Below are 21,410 nucleotides of genomic sequence, written 5' to 3' on the forward strand. Positions count from 1 at the left end.
TTTTAACAGGACCTTTTTTTTTTTTGAGACAGGGTCTCACTGTCACCCAGGCTGGGGTGTAGTGGCACGATCATGGCTCACTGCAACCTCAACCTCCCAGGCTCAGGTGATCCTCCCATCTCAGCCTCCTCAGTAGCTGGGATTACAGGTGTGCACCACCACACAGCTAATTTTTTTATTTTTTGTAGAGACAAGGTTTCACCATGTTGGCCAGGCTAGTCTCGAACTTCTGGCCTCAAGTGATCTACCCATCTTGGCCTCCCAAAGTGCTGAGATTACAAGTGTGAGCCACCACACCTGGCAATTTTTTAGAAGTATGTATGTTGATGATTTATATCATCTATGAACTTTATTTAATGAGAGTAAGCAACTGATCATGAGAAGATCAAAGGTCTCATCACTGCAGAAGGCAGTCTGACTCCTCAATATCACTCTCCATGTGGCAGGTGCATGGGCAGAGATCACATTAAAGATGGAGCCAGATTCATCTCTACCGGAAATCCAACCCAACCCAACAAGTCCAACTGAAGGCAGGTCAGCAGCATGGTTACAGGCTCCTTGGATCTCTTCCGGCTAACAACATGCTCACTCCTTCCCTGACACACTCCCACCAAAATCCACACAATGGCCCAGACCTATGGGTTCCGGTGAGCTGCTCCCCTCACCAACCCCATGTTCCTCCTGGGCAGCCAGATCCTCACTTCTCTCATCACTCCAAGCACACGCTGCCTGTCTTTGCTGGTGCCTGCCACCACCGGGAACGCCACCCACACCCTCTCCCTACCTGTCAACAGCCTATGTGAGGTTCTGCTATATCCACACTGAGAAGCATCAGGAGAGGACAGGGAGAAAGGAGAGAAAAAGAATGAGAAGCTCTTTGCACTTTGACATGCAGCTAGCCACCTCCGAGATATTTGCTCTAAGGCAGGAAGATAGAGAACAAGGTGCAGAATGCCTCTATTTGGGTAAAAAATAGAAAAAAAAGTAAGTTTAGAGATATTCTAACTAAACACACACATATGCATATATTATTTCTTGCAGAGGGAACTTGGTAGCTGGAGACAAAGTTACGAGCAAAGACTTCTGTCATTTTGGAATGTTTTGAACTTTGAACCAGAAGAAGATATAATATATTCCAAAAATTACACATCTAATTAAGTGAAAAAGGTAGAAAGCCATGCTAGCATGCCTGTGTAAGAAGGAAACTGAACAGACACATACCCTTGTACATGTATACAGTCTCGATGAGAGGATATTCAAGGAATGGATAATTATGGCTGTTTCTTGGAGGGGACTTGAGTTCTGGAGAAAACTGGTGTGAGGGGGACTTATCTTATTTCTTACTGAGTGTCCTTTGTACATTTTTAATTTGTATTTCAAAATAATAATGAAACTAGCTAATTTGATACTTGAAAAAAATTAAAATTTTCTAAAATCGTGTGCATTCTTTCAGGCACATCTCAACGCCACTTCTTTCCCAGGCTCTGCAAAAGCACCATGGTGGGGGAAGTCCCATGGAGGAGGGTGGGAGGGTGCCTGAGATTGTGTGACCAGGTATGGGGCCGAGCAGACAGGGCAGAAGAGAGTGCCAGGCCAAGAGGACTGAGGGAACAAGGCGGGGACACCCAAGCAAGGAAACTCCTCTAAGTTCAACAAGGCTGAAAACAGCCACACCAGGGACTGAAGATCTCCTAACTTGTCCAGTTGGAACATGGACAGCTCACTAGGTCAGGAACCTCTTGAACTCTCTCAAGCAGGTGTGTACACAACAGATAATTAAAGGGCTGGGCCAGGAAAGACAAATAGCTATGGTCCAAGGTCACAACCAACCAGTTCCTGTTCCCTCCCTGAAACGCATTTGAGGAAATGATCAGGGATGAGAGCAGAAGGCCACCCCAGGGCATCCCAGTATTCAAATGCTATACCTACAAACCCCAGGCACAGGTGTACTATGGACAGCCTGAGACAGGCTCTTCCTGCAAGCAGGCACATCCTGGGGAAGGTGCACTCCTTAGGGCCCTCCAGGCTGATGCTTCCTCAGGAAGGACATGGGGGCCAGGGGAAGGCACTATAATCAAACAGCAGGCCTGAGGCTTCCGTTCTGAATCAAAGCTAAGCTATAGACCACACTGTTCACAGCTGGAAGGTGCCCAGGACAGGAGGTACCACGTAAGCCACTGCAGCCACAGCAGCTGGTGAGAGCCTAGTCCCAGCATAGCGGTAGAGACATAAGGTCCTTTCCCTTGTCCGGGTCTTCCTGTCCCCTTTCTCAACTTCTTTTCCCTCCTTCTAATGTTCCCTACCTCACTTTGGCATTCCAGGGGCTTTCTAGGAGGTGAGTCACAGAAATCAAATCAATTTGGCAGACAAAACACCACATCGACCCCAGCCCTTCCTCCCTATAGTCCTTGAAATAACAGGCCAGAGAGAATAAATCCAAAAGCACTGGAAAACAATAAAAAATACCATCAAAGACCAGAATTATTCAAGAATTGCTAAAACTATGGAGCAATGAGAATCAAATAGATATAAAAAGAAGACAGAAAAATGCAGACAAAATGTGCAGAACATACCACAGAAGTAGAAAAGATCTGGGGTCATCACAAATTCACAGTCAGATGAAGCCAGGAGCAAAAAAGATACCCAGGCCAATCCCAATGAGAACAATGGGAGCCCCTGGCAGAGGCACTCCCTTCCCCTAACTTGCTTGTGTGAAGGAAGCTTGCTGTGCACTTCCTAGTTAAACTAAGTGTGAATATAAGGGTTAGAGCGAGAGAAAAGCAAATGAGACGGCCACCAAAGCCCCCGTCCCAGTCCTAGGCTACATGCCAGCCTCCCACCTCACCAAGCAGGACCTTCTGCCTCTTCCCCACCATCACTAGAATGAGGGCCTGGAATCCAAATCAGCCCCATGGAAATCAACCAACAGGCATACGGGATTCTCAGGCACCAACGTGACAGACAACCAAGAATCACTCAACACATGAAGGAAAACAATTCGAAGAGAGACAGCAACTCACACAGAAGCAGCGATACCTAAGGAGAGAATGATCAGAGTTAAGAGAACAAGTGTTCACAGCTAGACTTCAACCTAAAAGCCTAGCCCCTGAAACTTCTAGGAAAAAACCATAAGAGAAAACATTTTGTAGGCTTAGAATAGGCAAATATTTTTAGGATACAAAAAACACAAACCACAAAAGAAAAAAAATATTATCTGGACATCACTATTAAAATACCTGTACGCTATAAAGGAAATAAACATCAAAGACTGGAAGGATATATCTTCAGTATAAATCACATACAAAACACAACTCAATAAGAGATCAAATAACCCAATAAAAATGGGTATAACTGTCACAAAAGACCAATACTGTATGATTCCATTTATATGAAATATTCAAGCAAATCTATAGAGATGGAACCTTCATCTGTAGTCATCAGGAGCTGGGGGGAGGGAAGAATGGTGGCTGACTGCTAATGAAGACGGGGTTACTTTGGGGGTGTTGAAAATGTTTTCATATTGCCTATGATGATGGCTGCCCAATTCTGTGTTAATATTACATATATAAGTGGACTTCAAAAAGTTCATGGAAAACGGAATTAAAAGATAAAAAATATAAACTTTATTTCTCAATATAAGCTCCATCAAGTTCAGGACACTTTTGTAAAAGACGATACCAGCCATTTAGTCCACCCATAAAGAACCAAGGGTCCTAGGAATTTAACCATGTCAATCCAGTCTTTTTTCTACATTATTAACTGAAGAAAAATGGGTGCCCTTTAAAGATTTTTTTTCTTTTTTTTTTTAAGACAGAGTTTCACTCTGTTGCCCAGGCTGGAGTGCAGTGGCACGGTCTCGGCTCACTGCAACCTCCACCTCCCGGGTTCAAGTGACTTTCCTGCCTCATCCGCCCAAGTAGCTGGGATTACAGGTATGTGCCACCACACCCGGCTAATTTTTGTATTTTTAGTAAAGACAGGGTTTCACCATGTTGGCCAGGCGGGTCTCAAACTCCTGACCTCAAGTGATCCACCTGCCTCGGCCTCTCAAAGTGCTGAGATTACAGGCATGAGCCACCATGACTGGCCTAAAGATTTTTAAGATTAGAAAACAAAAAGAAGTCAGAAAGAGCCAAATCAGGACTGTAAGGTGGATGCCTACAGATTTCCCATTGAAACTCTTGCAAAATTGCCCTTGATTGATGAGGAATGAGCAGCAGCCTTGTGGTGGTGGAGAAGGACCCTCTGGTGAAGCTTTCTGGGCATTTTTCTGCTAAAGTTTTGGCTTTCTCAAAACACTCTCATAATAAGCAGATGTTATTGCTCTTTGGCCCTCTAGAAAGTCAACAAGCAAAATGTCTTAAGCATCTCAAAAAACTGTTGCTGTGACTTCTGCTCCTGATCACTTCTGCTGTGACTGGGCCACTTCCCCCTTTTAGGAGCCATTGCTTTGTCTTCAGGATCCTACTGGTAAAGCCATGTTCCATCTCCTGTTACAACTCTTCAGAGAAATGCTTCAGGATCTTGATACCACTTGTTTAAAATTTCCATTCAAAGTTCTGCTTTTGTCTGCAGCTGATCCCGGCAGAATGGTTTTGGCACCCAAGAGTGGAAAGTTTCCTCAAATTTAATTTTTAATTTTTCTGGCAGACTGTATAAACTGAACTAATCAAGATGTCTGGTGTCAGTTACTGTTTGTGCTGTTAATCACTGGTCTTCAATTAAGGAACAAACAACATTAATCTTTTTCTCACAAATTGATGAGCATAGCTCCATCTTTAACATTCTCTCATCCCTTCTTAAAATGACTTACTCATTTATAAACTGCTTTCTTTGGGACATTGTCCTCATAAACTTTTTTGTAAAGCATCAATGATTTTGTCATTCTACCACCCAAGAGTCACCATTAATTTGATATTTGTTCTTGCTTCAACTGCAGCAAAATTCATGTTGCTTTGATAGGGGCTCTTTCCAAATTGATGTCTTATCCTTCCTAGTGCCTCAAACTAGATCCTGTTCAGATATGTTATTACAAGTTAGTATGAATTTATTTTGGTGCAAAACTTTTGAACTCCATGCATAATTTTTTCATAATATGCATTTTCCACGAACTTTCTGAAGACCCCTTGTGTGTGTGTGTGTGTGTGTGTGTGTGTGTAAAGCTGTTATATAAAAAATAGGCAAAAGATTTGAGTAGACACTTCACAGAAAATACACAAATGCCCCAAAAGTACATGTAAATAAAAGTTAAACATCATTAATCATCAGGGAAATGCAAATTAAAACCACGAGACATCATCACTCACTGATTAGAATGGCTAAAATTTAAAAGAAAATGCCAAGTATTAGCAAGAATATACAATAACTGAAACTCTCACACGTTGCTGGTGGGAACATAAAATATTATTATCTATTTTGGAAGACAGTTTGGCAGTTTCTTACAAAGTCAATCACATGACATAACCCAGTAACTATGTCTAAGTCTTTTACCCAAGAGAAATGGAAACATATATCCACATGAAAACTTATACATAAATATTTATAGAAGTTGTATTTGTAAAAGCCAAAAACTGACAACAACCCAAATGTTCATCAACATATGAACGGATAAACAAATTGCAGTCAATCATGCAATGGGATACTACTGTGCAATGAAAAGAAACAAATGATCGATATGCCAGCATGACTGAATCTCAAAACCACGCTGATGAGAGAAGCCAGGCACAAGATAATACACTGTATGATTCCATTTATGTGAAATTCTAGAAAAGGCAAATCTAATCCATAGTGACAAAAAGTAGATCAGGGGTTTCCTGGGGGTGACAAACTATGGGGTGAGGATTAATTACAAAGGAGCATAAAACAATGTTTTTGGAGGGGGTTCCATATCTTGATGGTAGAGATGGTTACATGAGCATATATACTTATCAAAACTCAGTATACGTTTAAAATGGTACACTTTATCTTGTGTAAACTATAGCTCAGTAATATTGCTTTCAGAATACACATATATATGTGTATATATATAGCTCATATTCTTTGACCTATCATTCCATTCTCCAGAATCTATCTATGGAAATACATATATATACTTGAATGCTCAATGGAACAACATTATAATCAACTACTACACACTTGTTTTTAAAATGAGGTGGACTTTCACCTACTGACATGGAAAAAAAATCTCCAAGATACAATGTTAAGATGCAGGTTGAATAATAACATTATCACATGCTCCTATCTGTTTAAAAATATATAAAACAAATATCACAACCACATGGGAAGTGTTTACCTTTGGGCAAAGACGATGGAGGACTTCATGCTTCACTCTGTATTACTGAACTGTTTTACAGAGTGAAAGTATTCATTAATTGCTTGGGTAATTTTTAAAAACTGAAAATGAAACAAGAAGTTTGGTGGTTGTCAAGGGGAGTCACCAAATTTGAGAACAAACCTTTCTTCAGTCAAAGCCCAGGACAGCATTTAAGAAAACAAAGGTTTAGTGAAAATACACACACACATGCACACCAGAATTGCTGCTTCTGAAAAGAGAGAGATCACTGGATTGTTCACTGGATCAATACAGAAGAAACCCCCAATTTAAACAACTACTCATCCTCCAAGAGCTAACACAAGTGTTTCCTTCACAGTGAGGTCCCTTCCAGTTTCTAAGGGAGCTCTCAGCCTATCATCACCCTTATCTTTCTTCCCACCAGGCTGAGCAGTTCCCTGTCCTGTGCAGGTCTGTGACCTCATGCTAAGCTGACCAAGGCTCAATACTTGACACTCATTTGGTGCATGAACCAGTTATGTTTCCAAAAATGATCCACATTTAATTTCTGAAAACTCAAAGAATTGCTACCATCTTCAACTCCCCAACAAAATACCTTCAGAATTGGTTTGGCCAAAGTGCCAAGCCCTGATCCTCTCCGGATGGGGTAGAGGTTTGGTAGGGGGTGACTTCAGAGCACAGCTCTGGGAATGACAAGCAGTTACCCCGCCCACAAGTGGGATGAAGGAGCCTCCTCCAACTTACCTTGAAAGCTACAACTTTTCCGGATATGGTACAAACAGATCTGATCACTCTCCTCCTGGCTAAGAGTGTTTGGGGACACAGAACCTGAACTGTCTTTTCTTTCTGCAAAGAAACACCACAAAGATATGTCAACTTCTGATATGAGGTACAAAAGAGAGTTAAAGAGGATTCATTCAGTTCTCTGCACAAAAGTGGGCAAGGCAAGCTCACAAAGCCCTATCGTGTTTGGGGTGAAAGTGCTCCTACACAGGTGGATCCTCTACTTTTTAGTGACAGGTTGGCAGCCTGACGCCACACGGCTGCTTGCCAGATCCAGGACTCTGTGAAGGGACTCCTTTCTCAACTCTCGCTGTCCACCCAATTCACTAGGAGACCCATTTAAAAACACAAGTGCCTGATTCTGCCCTAGACTGACTTCACTTCAGACTGACTGAATCAGAACCTCCAGGGGTGGGGCTTGGGACACTTTTGTAATAAGGGGAGAACCACTGTCTTACATGTTGAGGCATCTTACAATTCCCTCTATGCCTAAGGGTTGTGATAGGCAAACCTATCCCTGAGGGCAAACAGAGGGCTACTTTTTATAAACTAGATTTGAAGCTATATAGCAAACATTCATTAATGAACTATCAGAATTGGGTACTAATACCAAGACCCCTGAGGGCAAACAGAGGGCTACTTTTTATAAACTAGATTTGAAGCTATATAGCAAACATTCATTAATGAACTATCAGAATTGGGTACTAATACCAAGACAAGAGTAATAAATAGAAAGTCCACATTTCAAAATGAAGCCCCTTTAATTAATTTTAGGTTAATTATCAGGATCTTAATATAAAAAGGGCACATAAATCCTTTCTATTTTACCTTTACTAGCACCATGCCAATGAGTCTTTACCTATGACATTTACCCTCACCCAGCTACCCCCAAATGAGCATATAAAATTAATTTGCAATCCCTATTTAGTGTCACCTGTCGTTTTGTTATTCATCTTCCCTTTTCTTTTTATAAGCCCCTGAGATACTTCACTCGAAATCTACGCCTATGGGACCCCGAAGGTCATCTCCCTCTCTCCCCACCATGGTGACTGCTCTTGCAGCTGACATCACTGGCAGTAGATCCCTCCTCCCTTTCTGACAAGGCTGTAATCCAACTGTATTCAAGGCTGTAAGATACTCTTAAAGATCTATTTAATACAAAACCTGTCTACTTCTAGGATTCCTACAACTGAAAGAAATTAACAAAACATAATTGAAGACAATGTAAAGAAAAAACAAATACAAAAGACAACTTTTAAGTATAAAAGTCAGGTACAATTAGAGTGGTGCATTTGTTTGCAGGTAGTCCTGGCATGCAACCGACATTCTAGGAAGTGCTCTATTAAAATTGTAGCCACCACTACAGCTAACTGAGAGGGTTTGATTCTGCTCTGAGGGGAGGCATGTCTCAGCTTCACCAAGGAATAACCAGTGCCCAAGACAGCGCCCAGCATGTGGCAAGCACACAAAGGTGCTGAATGAAAGAGTGGGTAACAGAACGGCCAGCCAATGGCTGATACTGTGAAATCCAACAAATGCCAGTGTATCATAGTCTCCCTGAAAGACCACATTATTCATCTGCCCCACAAGAGGTACTCAAGAAATGCTTATTAAATAAAAATCTCTGCTCAAAATCTGCCTGTCACTAAACCTGACAGTCTTTTTTAAAAAATTAGTATCCCAGCACACTCAGTCATTCAACAAATGTCAGAGTACCTACTGTGGGCCAGGCACTGTCTAGGTGCTGGAGATGAGCAGGGAACAAAGCAAATTTACAATGGCTCAAAAACTCTACTTACTGATGTCAGGAATACGGCCAATGCCATAATTAAGGTATGCTTCTTTCACTCATTTTGTAAAATCAGAATACAACACAAGGGATGCGCCCTAGAGCTGTGCAGCACAGCATTCCTAACTTTGGGTTCCTCCCTGAAGAGCATGCTCTCGTGGGGGTGAAGATAGGGGTGACTACACAGGGGGGAGGAGCCAAGTCTCCCATTTCAGTGCAGACTAGGCCCATCCAGAATTCACTCACCATCAATACCAATTCACATCTGTCTAGGATGGCATGCTTGATCATGTCTATGATTTCAACTTATCCTCACCCCCACACTCCCTGCCTTGTTAGGAAAGCATCATCAACTCCATTTTACTAAAAGCAGCACCAGACTTCCCCAAAGTCACACATTCCATGTAATGGCTAGCTGGAATCCAGGAACCCCCAGCCCAGGACCTCCCGTGCTCCCCACCAGCCTTACCACTCCCCACCAGCCTTACCACTCCCCACCAGCCTTACCAGAAGTCCCCTGTGGGACAAAAGGAGGAGGCACTCTGCTGGGGGCAGAGCTCTTATTCTTGATGTCATGTGCATTTCTATAAATGGTAGGCAGCCTGCTCACCAGGTCTGAGCTCATACCCAACTTCTCCAATTTTTCCAGATTCTCAGAATTAGAGAAATCATGGGATCTCTTACAGCTAGTGCCAAACTTGCATTCCCCCTGTAAAAAATACTGGCAGATATGGAGCTTGATGCACTGCTTTTGAAAGGCACAAGAGCCGTGGGGTCCATCTCCTTTGTTGTAATGTTGGCAAATCTGTTGACAGAGAGGGAAAAAACCACCAGTTCAGGAAGGTCTCACACGACACCACCTCCCCAGTGGCCAGTCCACTGGTGAGAAAGAGGCTTCACAAGCTGTGATTCCATCATCCACGCAGAACACAGCTATTACATCCCTCACTCTAGATGACGGCTGCTAACAAACGCCCTTGGCTAAAATGGGAACCAAGAGGAAAGGAGACTGCACAGAATCAGCCCCTCCACTGGGAAAATCCAAGAACTTCAAAGTGACTAGAGCTGCTCCTTTCACATGAGACAATGCAAATCAAATGGCTACATCCTAAGGACCACTACAATCTACCTATACTCTTCCCCCACTGACTCATCAACTCTCCCTTCCCCAAGCCCCAGATTTCTCTGAGCTCTCCTTTCTACAATTCAAAGAGGCTCTGAGGGCTTAAAGCATCTTAGAGAAGGCCAAATACCACCCTTTCATTTCTCAATGGAGCACAACGAGAGGCTCAGAGAAGTTAAAGAATCAGCCCTAGTCACACAGCTATCCATGGCATCTGGCACATATGACGTTTGTGGAACTGGGTTGTTGGCAAAGCTGGCCCTTGAACTTCAACTGCTCCATTCCAAATTTCTGCAGGTGGAAACCAGACCAGAGACCACCAAGGGCCCACCCATTCCACTCACAGTCATTACATTTCTCAAGATACAGGAATGTCCCCAGGGAGCTGTGGAACCCAGACTTCCCCTGACACTCACTTCTGGCAAAAGCCAGGGGTCGTTCTGAAACAAGAGTTGGCATAGCTCGTTATAGCTCAGGTGGTCAACGCCATGAGTTCTCAGCACACTCAGGTTGTGTTCGGTTGTCAAGCTGTGACTATTCCTACAGTTCTTCCTGCAAAGAAGCAGAGCTGGTGTTATATGTCAAATTGAGTCTCCTCAAAATTCCTATGTTGGAGTCCTAACTCCCAGGACCTCAGGATATGGCTCTATTTGGAAAGAAGGTCTCTAAAGAGGTAATTAAGTTAAAAAGAGGTCAATAGGATGGGCCACAAACCCACATGACTACTGTCCTTATAAAAAGAGATTTGGCCAGGCGCGGTGGGTCATGCCTGTAATCCCAGCACTTTGGGAGGCCGAGGCAGGAGGATCACAAGGTCAGGAGATCAAGACCATCCTGGCTAACACAGTGAAACCCCGCCTCTACTGAAAATACAAAAAATTAGCCGGGCGTGGTGGCGGGCACCTGTAGTCCCAGCTACTCTGGAGGCTGAGGCAGGAGAATGGCATGAACCCAGGAGGCGGAGCTTGCAGTGAGCCACTGCACTCCAGCCTGAGCAACAGAGCGAGATTCAGTCTCAAAAAAAAAAAAAAAAAAAAAAAAAAAGAGAGATTGGGGCACAGACACACACAGATGGAAGACCATGCGAGGACATGGTGAGAAGGTGGCCATCTACAGGCCAAGGAGAGGGGCCTCAGAAGAAATCAACCCTGCCACCTTGATCTCAGACTTCTAGCCTCCAGAACTGTGAGAAAGTCGATTTCTGTTGTTTAAGCCTCCTAGTCTATGGTACTTTGTTATGGCAGCGCTGGCAAACTGAAAGCTGATAAAATCAGTCTTCATGACAATTTTTCAGAAACACTTCCTGACAGTGTTTACAAGCACCAGAGAAAAACCAGCATGTAGGCTGGGTGCAGTGGCTCACACCTATAATCCCAGCACTCTAGGAGGCCGAGGTGGGTGGATCACTTGAGGTCGGGAGTTCGAGACTAGCCTGGCCAACATGAAGAAATCCTGTCTCTACTAAAAATACAAAATTAGCCGGGCGAGGTGGTGCATGCCTGTAATCCCAGCTACTCAGGAGGCTGAGGCAGGACAATCGCTTGAATCCAGGAGGCGGAGGCTGTGGTGAGCCAAGATCGCGCCATTGCACTCCAGCCTGGGCAACAAGAGCGAGACTTTGTCTCAAGAAAAAAAGAAAAACCAGCATGTCTACATGACAACAACAAAAAATCCAATGTGTATTTACCAAGGAGGAGATGGGGCCTTGCAAGGTCTAAGGCCCAGGACAGCACCTCTGAACAAGCATTTGATGAGAATGACAAAGAGGAGTTGCTACATAGTAGTCAGTCGGTAAGCAGTTAGCCACAGGCTGAATCAACGAGCATGGCATCTTATCATTATAGGTTACATATGTGCATGCATGCAGGTGTGTATACACACACACACACACACACACACACACACACACAGCCCTGAACCCAGCTTTTTTTTTTTTTTTTTTTTGCTCTCTTCCTCCATTCTTTCCATCTACAAGCGTCTGATAAGCACCAGGGTGAGCCAGACACTGGCACCATGCCCTGAGAACCCAAAGATAAACCCTTAAATGACTGCCTGAGTCACCAGGACCCAGAAGAGTCAGGCCAACAGCATCTGTTTGACTCTGGCACTGCCACGCCTCCTATGCCACATCTCAGGAGAATGCCAAAACCCGATCCACCCCAAACCTGCTCCTTTTACAGAATCCCCCAGCTCAGTAAAAGGCAACTTCCCTCTCCCACTGCACAGACCAAAAACCCTGAAGCCATCCTTGCCTGCTCTCTTTCCCTCATCTAGTGGAGGTGACAGACATAGAGGGAACTCTGATACGGAGTAGAAAGTGCAACATCAGCTGTGGTCAGAATCTATCAGCGCAGAGCGGAAGGGCACCTGAGCCAGTCAGGGCTAGGAGAGAACTGGGGAAGAAATCAGGAGAGCATGCTGGACGGCATAATGCCTGAGTGGAATACTTAAAGGGTGAGGAGGAGACAGCAAGAGAAAGGAAGAACATTCCAGAAGAGGGGCAAATAATTTGGTGCTGCCAGAGCCAAATATATCTAATAAGTATAACGATGACTGATGATAACAATGATAATGACTACTAAAATTTATTGAGCAACTGCCAAATATCGGGGATTGCCAAAATGTTTTATGAGTTAACTCATTCAGTCCTCAACCAGCCTGTGAGGGGAGTAATATCATTAACGCCACTTTGCAGATGAGGGAATTGAGACCTGGAGGTAAAGTCACTTGCCCAAAGCCACCAGCCAGCAAGGAGCAGAGCCCAGGTTGAAACAAGGTGGGCTGGATCTTGGCACTGTGCCCTAGACCACCAGGCTCAATGCCTCCTGAGCAGAGGACTAAGAGTCAGGGACCCAGGACTCCGTACCAGCTCTGCAGCAGGACTGATGACCTATTTCTAAAAGAACTGACCCTGCGGTTCAGGAAGACAAGCAGAGTCACAGGGGAAGCAGAGAAGTGCAGCCAACCAGACCCACTCTCCCTAAAGTGAGTCAGACATGGAAAGTTCAAGAAACTCACCTGTGTAAACCACAAGGAAAAGAGAAAACTGAAGAAAGAAGAAAACTCAAGGTCATCTGAGCCAGTAAATATCACACTACAGATTTCCGAGACAAGTCAGACCTGACCCCACATTTTGGGAACTAGCTTAAGAACAGGGCTGCCATCTTTATTTTACCAAATTTGAACATGAAACAGATCTACCAGTTACCCCCATGAATGGCTCCATCCAGCCACCATTTGCTGTGTGCCTTCTTCCTCGTGGGCTGTTGTTGCCTGCTCTCCCCTGTACTGCCTCATCCCTGAAGGCTGATTTCCCCAGAGTTCCACCCTTAGCCTCTTTTCAGGCCTCAGACGCTACCTCAGATCTGATCCACCCCTGGGGCTGCAGTTACCACATACACCGCCCGATATCTCCCAAACCAGCCCAGCGCATTGGGGCCCTGGCCTTCCTCCCAAGTTTCTGACCTGAACAGCTGCCTCCTGGGCATGCTTCCAAACTAAAACCCTCTCTTGCTCTCTCAGTGAACAACACCCAGGCCACCGCAGGAACAGAGACTGAAGAGTCGTCACCTCTCACATATCCTCTCATCACACCGTCACCAACTATCCCAAATTTCTCACATACATAGCCCTTGGAAAGCTCTAATCCAGATACTCCCGGACAGCTGCTTCCTAGAGACTACATTTCCCAGCCACCCTGCATCTAGACAGGGTCACGAGACAGCTTCTGGTCAATGGGATGTGGGTGAAAGGAAATCCACAACTTCTAGACCTGGCCCACAAAAACCTCCCATGCAACCCTCTTTTCAATCAGCCCCCTGGAACTTGATACCTAGGCTGGCCTCAAGAGCCATGTGCTGAGGTGCACAGAGCGGAGGTCAGTCAGCCTGGATCCCTGAATGACTGTATGGATCAAGGCCCCCACCCCATGCTCACTACTGGGCCTGACATGAGCAAGAAGTATCTACTCTATTAAGACAAACATACACACATACACACACACACACACACACACACATACCCACAAACAGGGAGCAAGCAAGAAAGGAAGGAGCAGGGGAGGAAGGAATTCTCCTAGATGACTAGCTTCCCAGTGGTTCCCCCACAACATCCTCCCTTAAATTGGCACCCACACCACTACCTTAGACTTCCTAAAATGCAAACCTGATGGTTGCTCTCTCCTGCCATTTTACCCGCCCCATCACCTCCAGGGTGAGGCCCAAATTCTTTAGCATAAACCTCAGCAATCCCTTCCACACATCCCACTGGCCACGTGCTATGCACAGAACATGGACGCTAAGTGCTGGGGAGACAGCTGGAGCCTCTGCCCTCAGGGAGTTTCTATTCTACTGGCAGCTGGGTGCCATAAGGAAAATAAACAGTTCCCTGTGACCAAGAGTAAGGGGAGGAAAAATCCTCAAATGGGATGTAATCTTTAGGTTGAGGCCTGAAGGATTAACAAACAGGGCCAACCAAGAGCAGGAAGGGCACTCCAGGCAGAGCAAAGACTCCCAGAAATGCCCAGGCTCCCAGAAATGCCTGGGAAGGGGGGGTGTTCCAGTCACAGAAGGGTCCCGGGTGGGCAGGGACCAGTGCCCCAGGACCTTGTGGGCGATGGCAGGGAGCTTGCATTTTCCAGTTTGTAAGCAGATAAATAGGGTTGAATGGGGTTTAAAGATCCCTTCCAGCTGCTGGGCAGAGAAAACCTTCATTGTCTGGCCTCAAAGCTGGCAAGGGGCGACTCGCGGCGTCATGGAGTTCCCCTAGGCCACCGCCTCCCTCCCTCCCCACCCCACACGGCCAAACCCGGGTGCTCCACCCGGCACTACCGCGCTCTATGTAAATCACTCTCTCCCCTCAGGCGTCTAGAGGACCCCACTCGACCCCGAGTCCCTCGCACTGTGCCAGGTACTCCGCAGGTGCTCATTAAACGCTCGCTTTAGTGAATGACGGGGCGAGGCCGGGGCAGAGCCACCGAATTGTCTGCTCAAACTTCAAGTAGGACCCCCAAGCGGGCTGGAAGTGCGTGGGGGCGCGCGGGACCTCCCCCCGCCGTCGCTCCCGGCGCGGCGCCTTACCCGGCTTTCAGGAACTTGCAGGCGCCGTAGACCATGAACCTGCAGAGGTGCAGTTGCGCGCAGAGCCCCACGCAGCCCGGCTTGGAGCCCTGGTGCGCGCGACACAGGCGCAGCGGCGACACGGCCAGCACCACGCGCTCCGGGGCCGCGGCTGCGTCGCCCGCCCGCACCGCCACCACGAAGCGCCCACGCTGCCGCAGCAGCCGCTCCAGCGCGTCGGCGCTCAAGCCCATCCGCAAGCGGCGCCGCAGCTCGGGCAGCTCCAGGGCGCCCCCGGCCGCGCACAGCACCTGGGTCACCTCACCGACGACGCCGGCCTGGGCCATGGCCGCTGGGCCTGCGCCCGTCGGACCGCGGGTGGCGCGACGCGGATGGTGGCGCGACGCGGACGGCGGCGGACGCTGGCTGGCGGGCGGCTCTCGCAGGGTGGAGACGCCGGCGGGAAACGAAACCGAAAGCGGCCCCGGGCCGGCGAAAAACAGAACCTGTGCGCCCTCGCCACGCCTCCGGCCCGCAGCTGAGCGGCTTCGCCTTCCGCCTCAGGGCCCCCAGCTGTGAGGCCGCCGCCCGACGGGAGCTCGGGAGCTCGTGAGCTCGGGCGTTCGGCCCGGAGCGCGGGCGGGGGCTGTGGCGGCTCGCGGGGGCCAGTACCTAGCCCCTGAAAATGGCTTCCCTGGATGTTTGAGGGACCAGGAGCCCCTAATGCCGCGATGCTCAGAGCGCCTTCAGTCAGAGGGAGCGTCGAGGGCGGCGGCAGCGCTGGCGGAGCCGGCTGGACGCCTCCGGTTAAAGCCGCTCAGCGTCGCCCGGGCCAAGCCCGGGCTTCGTAGACGGCTCACAGAAACAGGGACAACTGCCGGGTGCGCCCACCCCTCGAACAAGTGACAAAAGCGATCACTCCGCATGGAAGACGCACTTAATTAAAGGTTCCTTTCGCCTCGGTGCATCAATGAGTTCCTTCATTTAAACATAAAAGGGTATGTCCTTTAAAAGAGCAAATCCGTGAGCCGAGATCGCGCCACTGCACTCCAGCCTGGGCGATAGAGCTAGACTCCGTCTCAAAAAAAAAAAATCCGTTACTCCCAGCCCCTGCTAAGTAACGATTGAACAAATATTTTAGAAGACCCTTCAGAGCAAAGGACCCTCTCATACGCTGAGAGCAATGCGAGTTGTTAGAGCCCTTTGAGGAAGTAATCCAGGAATAGCTATTAAAATTGAAAACGCGCGTGACCTTTGACCCGGCAATCTTTCCTCTCGGAATCTTCCAGAAGTAAAAGGAACAGTAAATAAGTTATGTGTGAAAGTGTTACTGGGGGAACCCTACCTGGGAGGTAGGGTTAAGTGGGAACAGTGTGGCTGAGCTTTAAAGACTATTAGGAAGACTGTTTAACAAGCATGCGTTAGATCTCTGTGTGCGGATGTAGAGGGGCAGACAGCCATGATGTGGTGGTGAACGAGAAAAGATGGCTGTACAGAAATGTCTAAATAATCAAGCTGAATGATCAAGAATTAATTTTTTTTAATGTCTGAATAACAAAACGAGAAGCCTGTGTGTGTGTGTGTGTGTGGCAGGACATTTTTGAATAAGCACGGAGAAAGATGAACAAATACGTGGGTAGCTGAGAGGAGGCGGTAGGAGGTATTTGGAAAAGGGAAGATGAGAGGCAGAAGGATTGTGGGGGGAGAGTACTTGTGGTGTAACATTCACTAAAAATGAATATAAAAATCTTAACTATAGGCCAGGCGCAGTGGCTCACGCCTGTAATCCCAGCTCTTTGGGAGGTCAAGGCGGGCGGATCACTTGAGGTTAGTAGTTTGAGACCAGCTTGGCCAACGTGGTGAAACCCCGTCTCCACTAAAAATGTAAAAATTAGCCGGGCGTGGTAGCGGGCTCCAGTAATCCCAGCTACTCGGGAGACAGGCAGGAGAATCGCTTGAATCCGGGAGGCAGAGATTGCAGTGAGCGGAGATCATGACACTGCACTCCAGCCTGGGCGACAGAGTGACACTCCATCTTTAAAAAAAAAAAAAAAATTACCTGTAGTATTACTACAAAAATGTAAATAATAAGTGTATGGATAAAGACTAGATAGTAACATGGACAAATGAAAATGAATTTATTTAATTAGGAAATTGAATGAAGGGTTTTCTCTTGGATTTTAATTGTGATTTTAATGTTTTCATTGTATAAAATGTTCATTTTGTTTTTGTTATTGTTTTAGAGACAAGGTCTTGGTCTGTCACCCAGGCTGTAGTATGGTACAATCATAGCTCACTACAACCTGGAAATTATGGGCTCAAGCGAACCTCCCACCTTAGCCTCCCAAGTAGCTGGGCCTAGAGGCACGTGCCACCATGCCCAGATAATTTTTATATTTTTTTGTAGAGACACTGTCTCATATGTTGCCCAGGCTGATCTTGAACTCCTGGCCTCAAGCAGTCCTCCCACCTCAGATTCCTAAAGTGCTGGGATTACAGTGAGCCACCACGCCTAGCCTAAAATGTTAATTTTTAATTTAAAATGTTAGGCAGAGTGCGGTGGCTCACGCATGTAATCCCAGCACTTTGGGAGGCCAAGGTGGGTGGATCACTTGAGGTCAGGAGTTCGAGACCAGCCTGGCCAACATGGTGAAACCCCGTATCTACTAAAAATACAAAAATTAGCCAGGTGTGATGGTGTGTGCCTGTAATCCCAGCTACCTGAGAGGCTAAGGCAGGAAAATCATTTGAACCGGGGAGGCGGAGGTTGCAGTGAGTCAAGATAGCACCATTGCACTTCAGCCAGGGCGACAGAGCAAGAGTCCATCTCAGAAAAAAAGTTAACTTTAGTTGTGGTTTCCATATTGTTTTGCAATAAAATAAGATTTTTAAAAAGAAAGGAAGAGTGATGTCAGTGAAAATGGTGGATTAAGTATCCCAGCAAGTTTGCCCTTCTATAAAGGAAGCAATGAAAGAACTGACAAAAATTGTCAGAATCAACTTTCTTAGAGCCCTAGAAATTAGTCAAAGGTTTGCAGCAACCCATCTAGCATTTAGTCAGGAAACACAGCAAACTCTCAGTAAGAACAGCAATATTTATAGTATTTTAATTTACCCTAGTCCTATCGCACCCCCCCACCATCTCTAGTTCCATGGCAGCCTTGAAAACTTACAGCCCACGTTCCTAGTACCTGTACCAGAGGGAGGAGACAGGGCTGGAGCTACTTCAAAGTCTCATTCCCAAAGAAGAGTCATTATTTGACCTATCTAGTGGGTCCCTGGAAAAAAATCTTGAAAAGGCTTGTCTTTATTCAACCTCTTTGGAACTAGCTCAGTCCTAAAGATTTTTCCACCTGAAGAGGGAGTTATTTGTCAAATATTTTAACATCGTGACTGGCTGAGGCAATAGGTAACAGTAGGGGCAAACAATAGACTAACAAAGAAATGTAAAAGGAAACGTTGAAGGATGAGATGTCCATAGGGGCTTTGAAAAGCTCCAGTATATTTTTAGGAATTTAGAAGGCCATGTGCATGCGTAGGGCTGTGCACATGCTCCGTTAACACCTGAGAAGATCCTAACCTGTCACTACTAGCTGACACTGAGGCTCTGTGCTAGCAGGAAATAAAAGCTATGCAGAGTTGCAAACTGCTTAATGAAAATTGAAGACATGCCCCAAAGTGCATACAGAGCCTCTTGGCAAAGACTAGGAGACATATTGGTTCCAGGTGTTTAAGGAAATCTCCATCTAATCATTAGTTGACCAAGTAGAGACTTCAACAGTCACATGCAATGAAGATACACACTTTAAAAAATTAGTTCAAAAAAGTTACTAAACAAACAGCAACTATTAGGTTGGTTCAAACCGCAATTACTTTTGCACCAACCTAATACTAAAATAAGCACAATCAAACCCTGAGGAGAGAGGAGTATCTGACTTTAGAGTTGGCACATTATTTGAAATGTCCAATTTTCAACTAAAAATCACGTGACTTGCAAAGAAACAAGAAAGTAAGACCCATACAAAGGAAATAAGAGCAATCAATAAAAACTGTTCCTAAGAAAACCCAGATGCTGAACTTTGTAGACAAAGAGTGTAAATCAGCTATTTTTGATATGTTCAAAGAGCTAAAGGAAACCATCTCTAAAAATGTGAAAGAAAGGATGAGAATGGTGCCTCGCCAAACAGAATATTAATAAAGACACAGAAATTATAATAAGGAACCAATAAAGGTTCTGGAGCCAAAAAGTACAATAACTGAAATGATAAATTCACTAGAAGGGTTCAGCAGCAGATTTGAGCATGCAAAAGAAAAAACAATCAGCAAACTTGAAGATAGATCAATTGATGATTATCTGGTCTGTGGAACAGAAAGGAAAAAGAAGAATGAAAAGAGCCTCAGAGACCTGTGGGACACCATCAGATATACCAACAACACAAAATGGAAGTCTTAGAAGGAGAAGAGAGAGAGAGAAAGGAAAGAAAGAATATATGAAGAATTTTTGGCTAAAATTTCTCAAATTTGATGAAAAACATTAATGTACACATCCAAGAAGCTTAATGAATTCCAAGTAGGAAAAATTCAAATAGATCTACACCTAGATACATCATAATCAAACTTTTGGAAGACAAAGAGAATCTTGAAAGCAACAAGAAAGTAGCAACTCATCATGCACAAGGAATCAACAATAAAATTAACAGTTAACTTCTCATCAAAAACCATGCATGTAGAAGGTAGTGTGATGATGTATTCAAAATGTGAAAAGAATCAATCAAGAATCTTATATCCAGCAAAGCTATCTTTCAGAAATGAAGGAGAAATTAAGATATTCCCAGATAAACTAAAGCTGAGACCGTTAGTTGCTAGCACTAGGAGAAACACTAAAGAGAGTCTTTTGGGCTGAAAGTAAAAGACACTAAACAGTAACTGGAATTCTCATGAAGAAAGAAAAGCACCAGTAAAGGTAACTACACAGGTAAATGAAAAAGACAGTATAAATGTATTTTTTGTTTGTAACCCCCCTCATCTGATTGAAGACAACTACATAATGCAGTAATTACAAATATAAGTTGATGGACAATGTTTTGAAGATGTAATTTGTGACAATAACAGCAGAAGGAAATGGGGAAGGAAAGTGAAGCCACAGAGAAGCAGTTTTTATATACTGTGAAAATTAAATTGGTATTAATCCAAACTGGATTTTTATAAATTAAGATGTTGCTGGTAATTCCTAGTGCAACCAATAACCAATAAAATACATGAGGCCAGGCACAGTGGCTCACGCCTGTAATCCCTGCATTTTGGGAGGCCGAGGCGGGTGGGTCACCTGAGGTCAGGAGTTCGAGACCAGCCTGGCCAACATGGTGAAACCCCATCTCTACTAAAAATACAAAAAAATTAGCCAGGTGTGGTGGCAGGCACCTGTAATCCCAGCTACTCAGGAGGCTGAGGCAGGAGAATCGCTTGAACCCAGGAGGTGGAGGTTACAGTGAGCCAAGATCGTATCACTGCACTCCAGCCTGGGCAACAGAGTGAGACTCCATCTCAATGAGAAAAAAAAAAAAAGAAACGATAAGATAATTTAAATGGCACGCTGGCAAATATCTATTTAATACAAAAGAAGGCAGTACTAGAGGAGTTGAAAAACAAAAAAAAAGGACAAAAGACATAGAAAAAATAGGAAAATGGCAGACAAATCCTACCTTATTAGTAATTACATTAAATGTAAATGGATTAAGCTTTCCAATTAAAAAATAGAGATGGGCATAATGGACCAAAACAAACAACAAAAATAGAAAACATGACCTAACTATATGCTGCATTCAAAAGATACATTTTGGATTCAAAGACAAATAGATTGAAAGTAAAAGGATGGAAAAAATATACCATACAAATGGTAACCAAAAGAGGGCCGGAGTGGTTACACTAATGTCAGACAAAATAGACATAAGATAAAAATTCTTACTAGAGATAAAGAAGGACATTTTATAATGATCAAAGAATCAATCTACCAAAAATATATAATAAATATAAATTAAATGCACTTAACAACAGAGTCCCAAAATACATGAAGCAAAAACTGACAGAACTGAAGGAAGAAATAGACAATTCAACAATAATAGTTGGAGGCTTTAATATCTACTTTCAATAATGAATAAAAAACTAGACAAAATATCAGCAAGGATATAGAGGGCAATACTATAATCCAAGTAGACCTGAAAGACATCTGTAGCACTCTTCACCCAACAAGAGCAGAACACATATTCTTCTCAAGTGTATATGGAAAATACTCCAGCATATACCAGATGCTAGGCCATAAAACAAGTCTCAAGAATCGTAAAATAAATTATATGAAGTATGTTCTCT

At 44.9% G+C, this 21,410-nt stretch overlaps 1 protein-coding gene across 1 annotated transcript in view; it reads right to left on the reverse strand.

The window, feature by feature from the left end:
• PARP12 (poly(ADP-ribose) polymerase family member 12) overlaps positions 1-17,077 on the reverse strand; it is a 41,088-nt gene extending 24,011 nt beyond the window's left edge. Inside the window, exons 1-4 of the mRNA XM_024250341.2 lie at positions 15,066-17,077; positions 10,404-10,539; positions 9,372-9,669; positions 7,037-7,138 (exon numbers count right to left, since the gene is read on the reverse strand). Coding sequence (XP_024106109.2) covers positions 7,037-7,138; positions 9,372-9,669; positions 10,404-10,539; positions 15,066-15,391 — 862 coding nt within the window. The 5' untranslated portion in view covers positions 15,392-17,077. The remainder of the gene's footprint in view (positions 1-7,036; positions 7,139-9,371; positions 9,670-10,403; positions 10,540-15,065) is intronic.
• Positions 17,078-21,410: the final 4,333 nt, after the last annotated feature.

The sequence above is a fragment of the Pongo abelii genome, chromosome 6 (assembly GCF_028885655.2).
Source record: "Pongo abelii isolate AG06213 chromosome 6, NHGRI_mPonAbe1-v2.0_pri, whole genome shotgun sequence".
NCBI lineage: Eukaryota > Metazoa > Chordata > Mammalia > Primates > Hominidae > Pongo > Pongo abelii.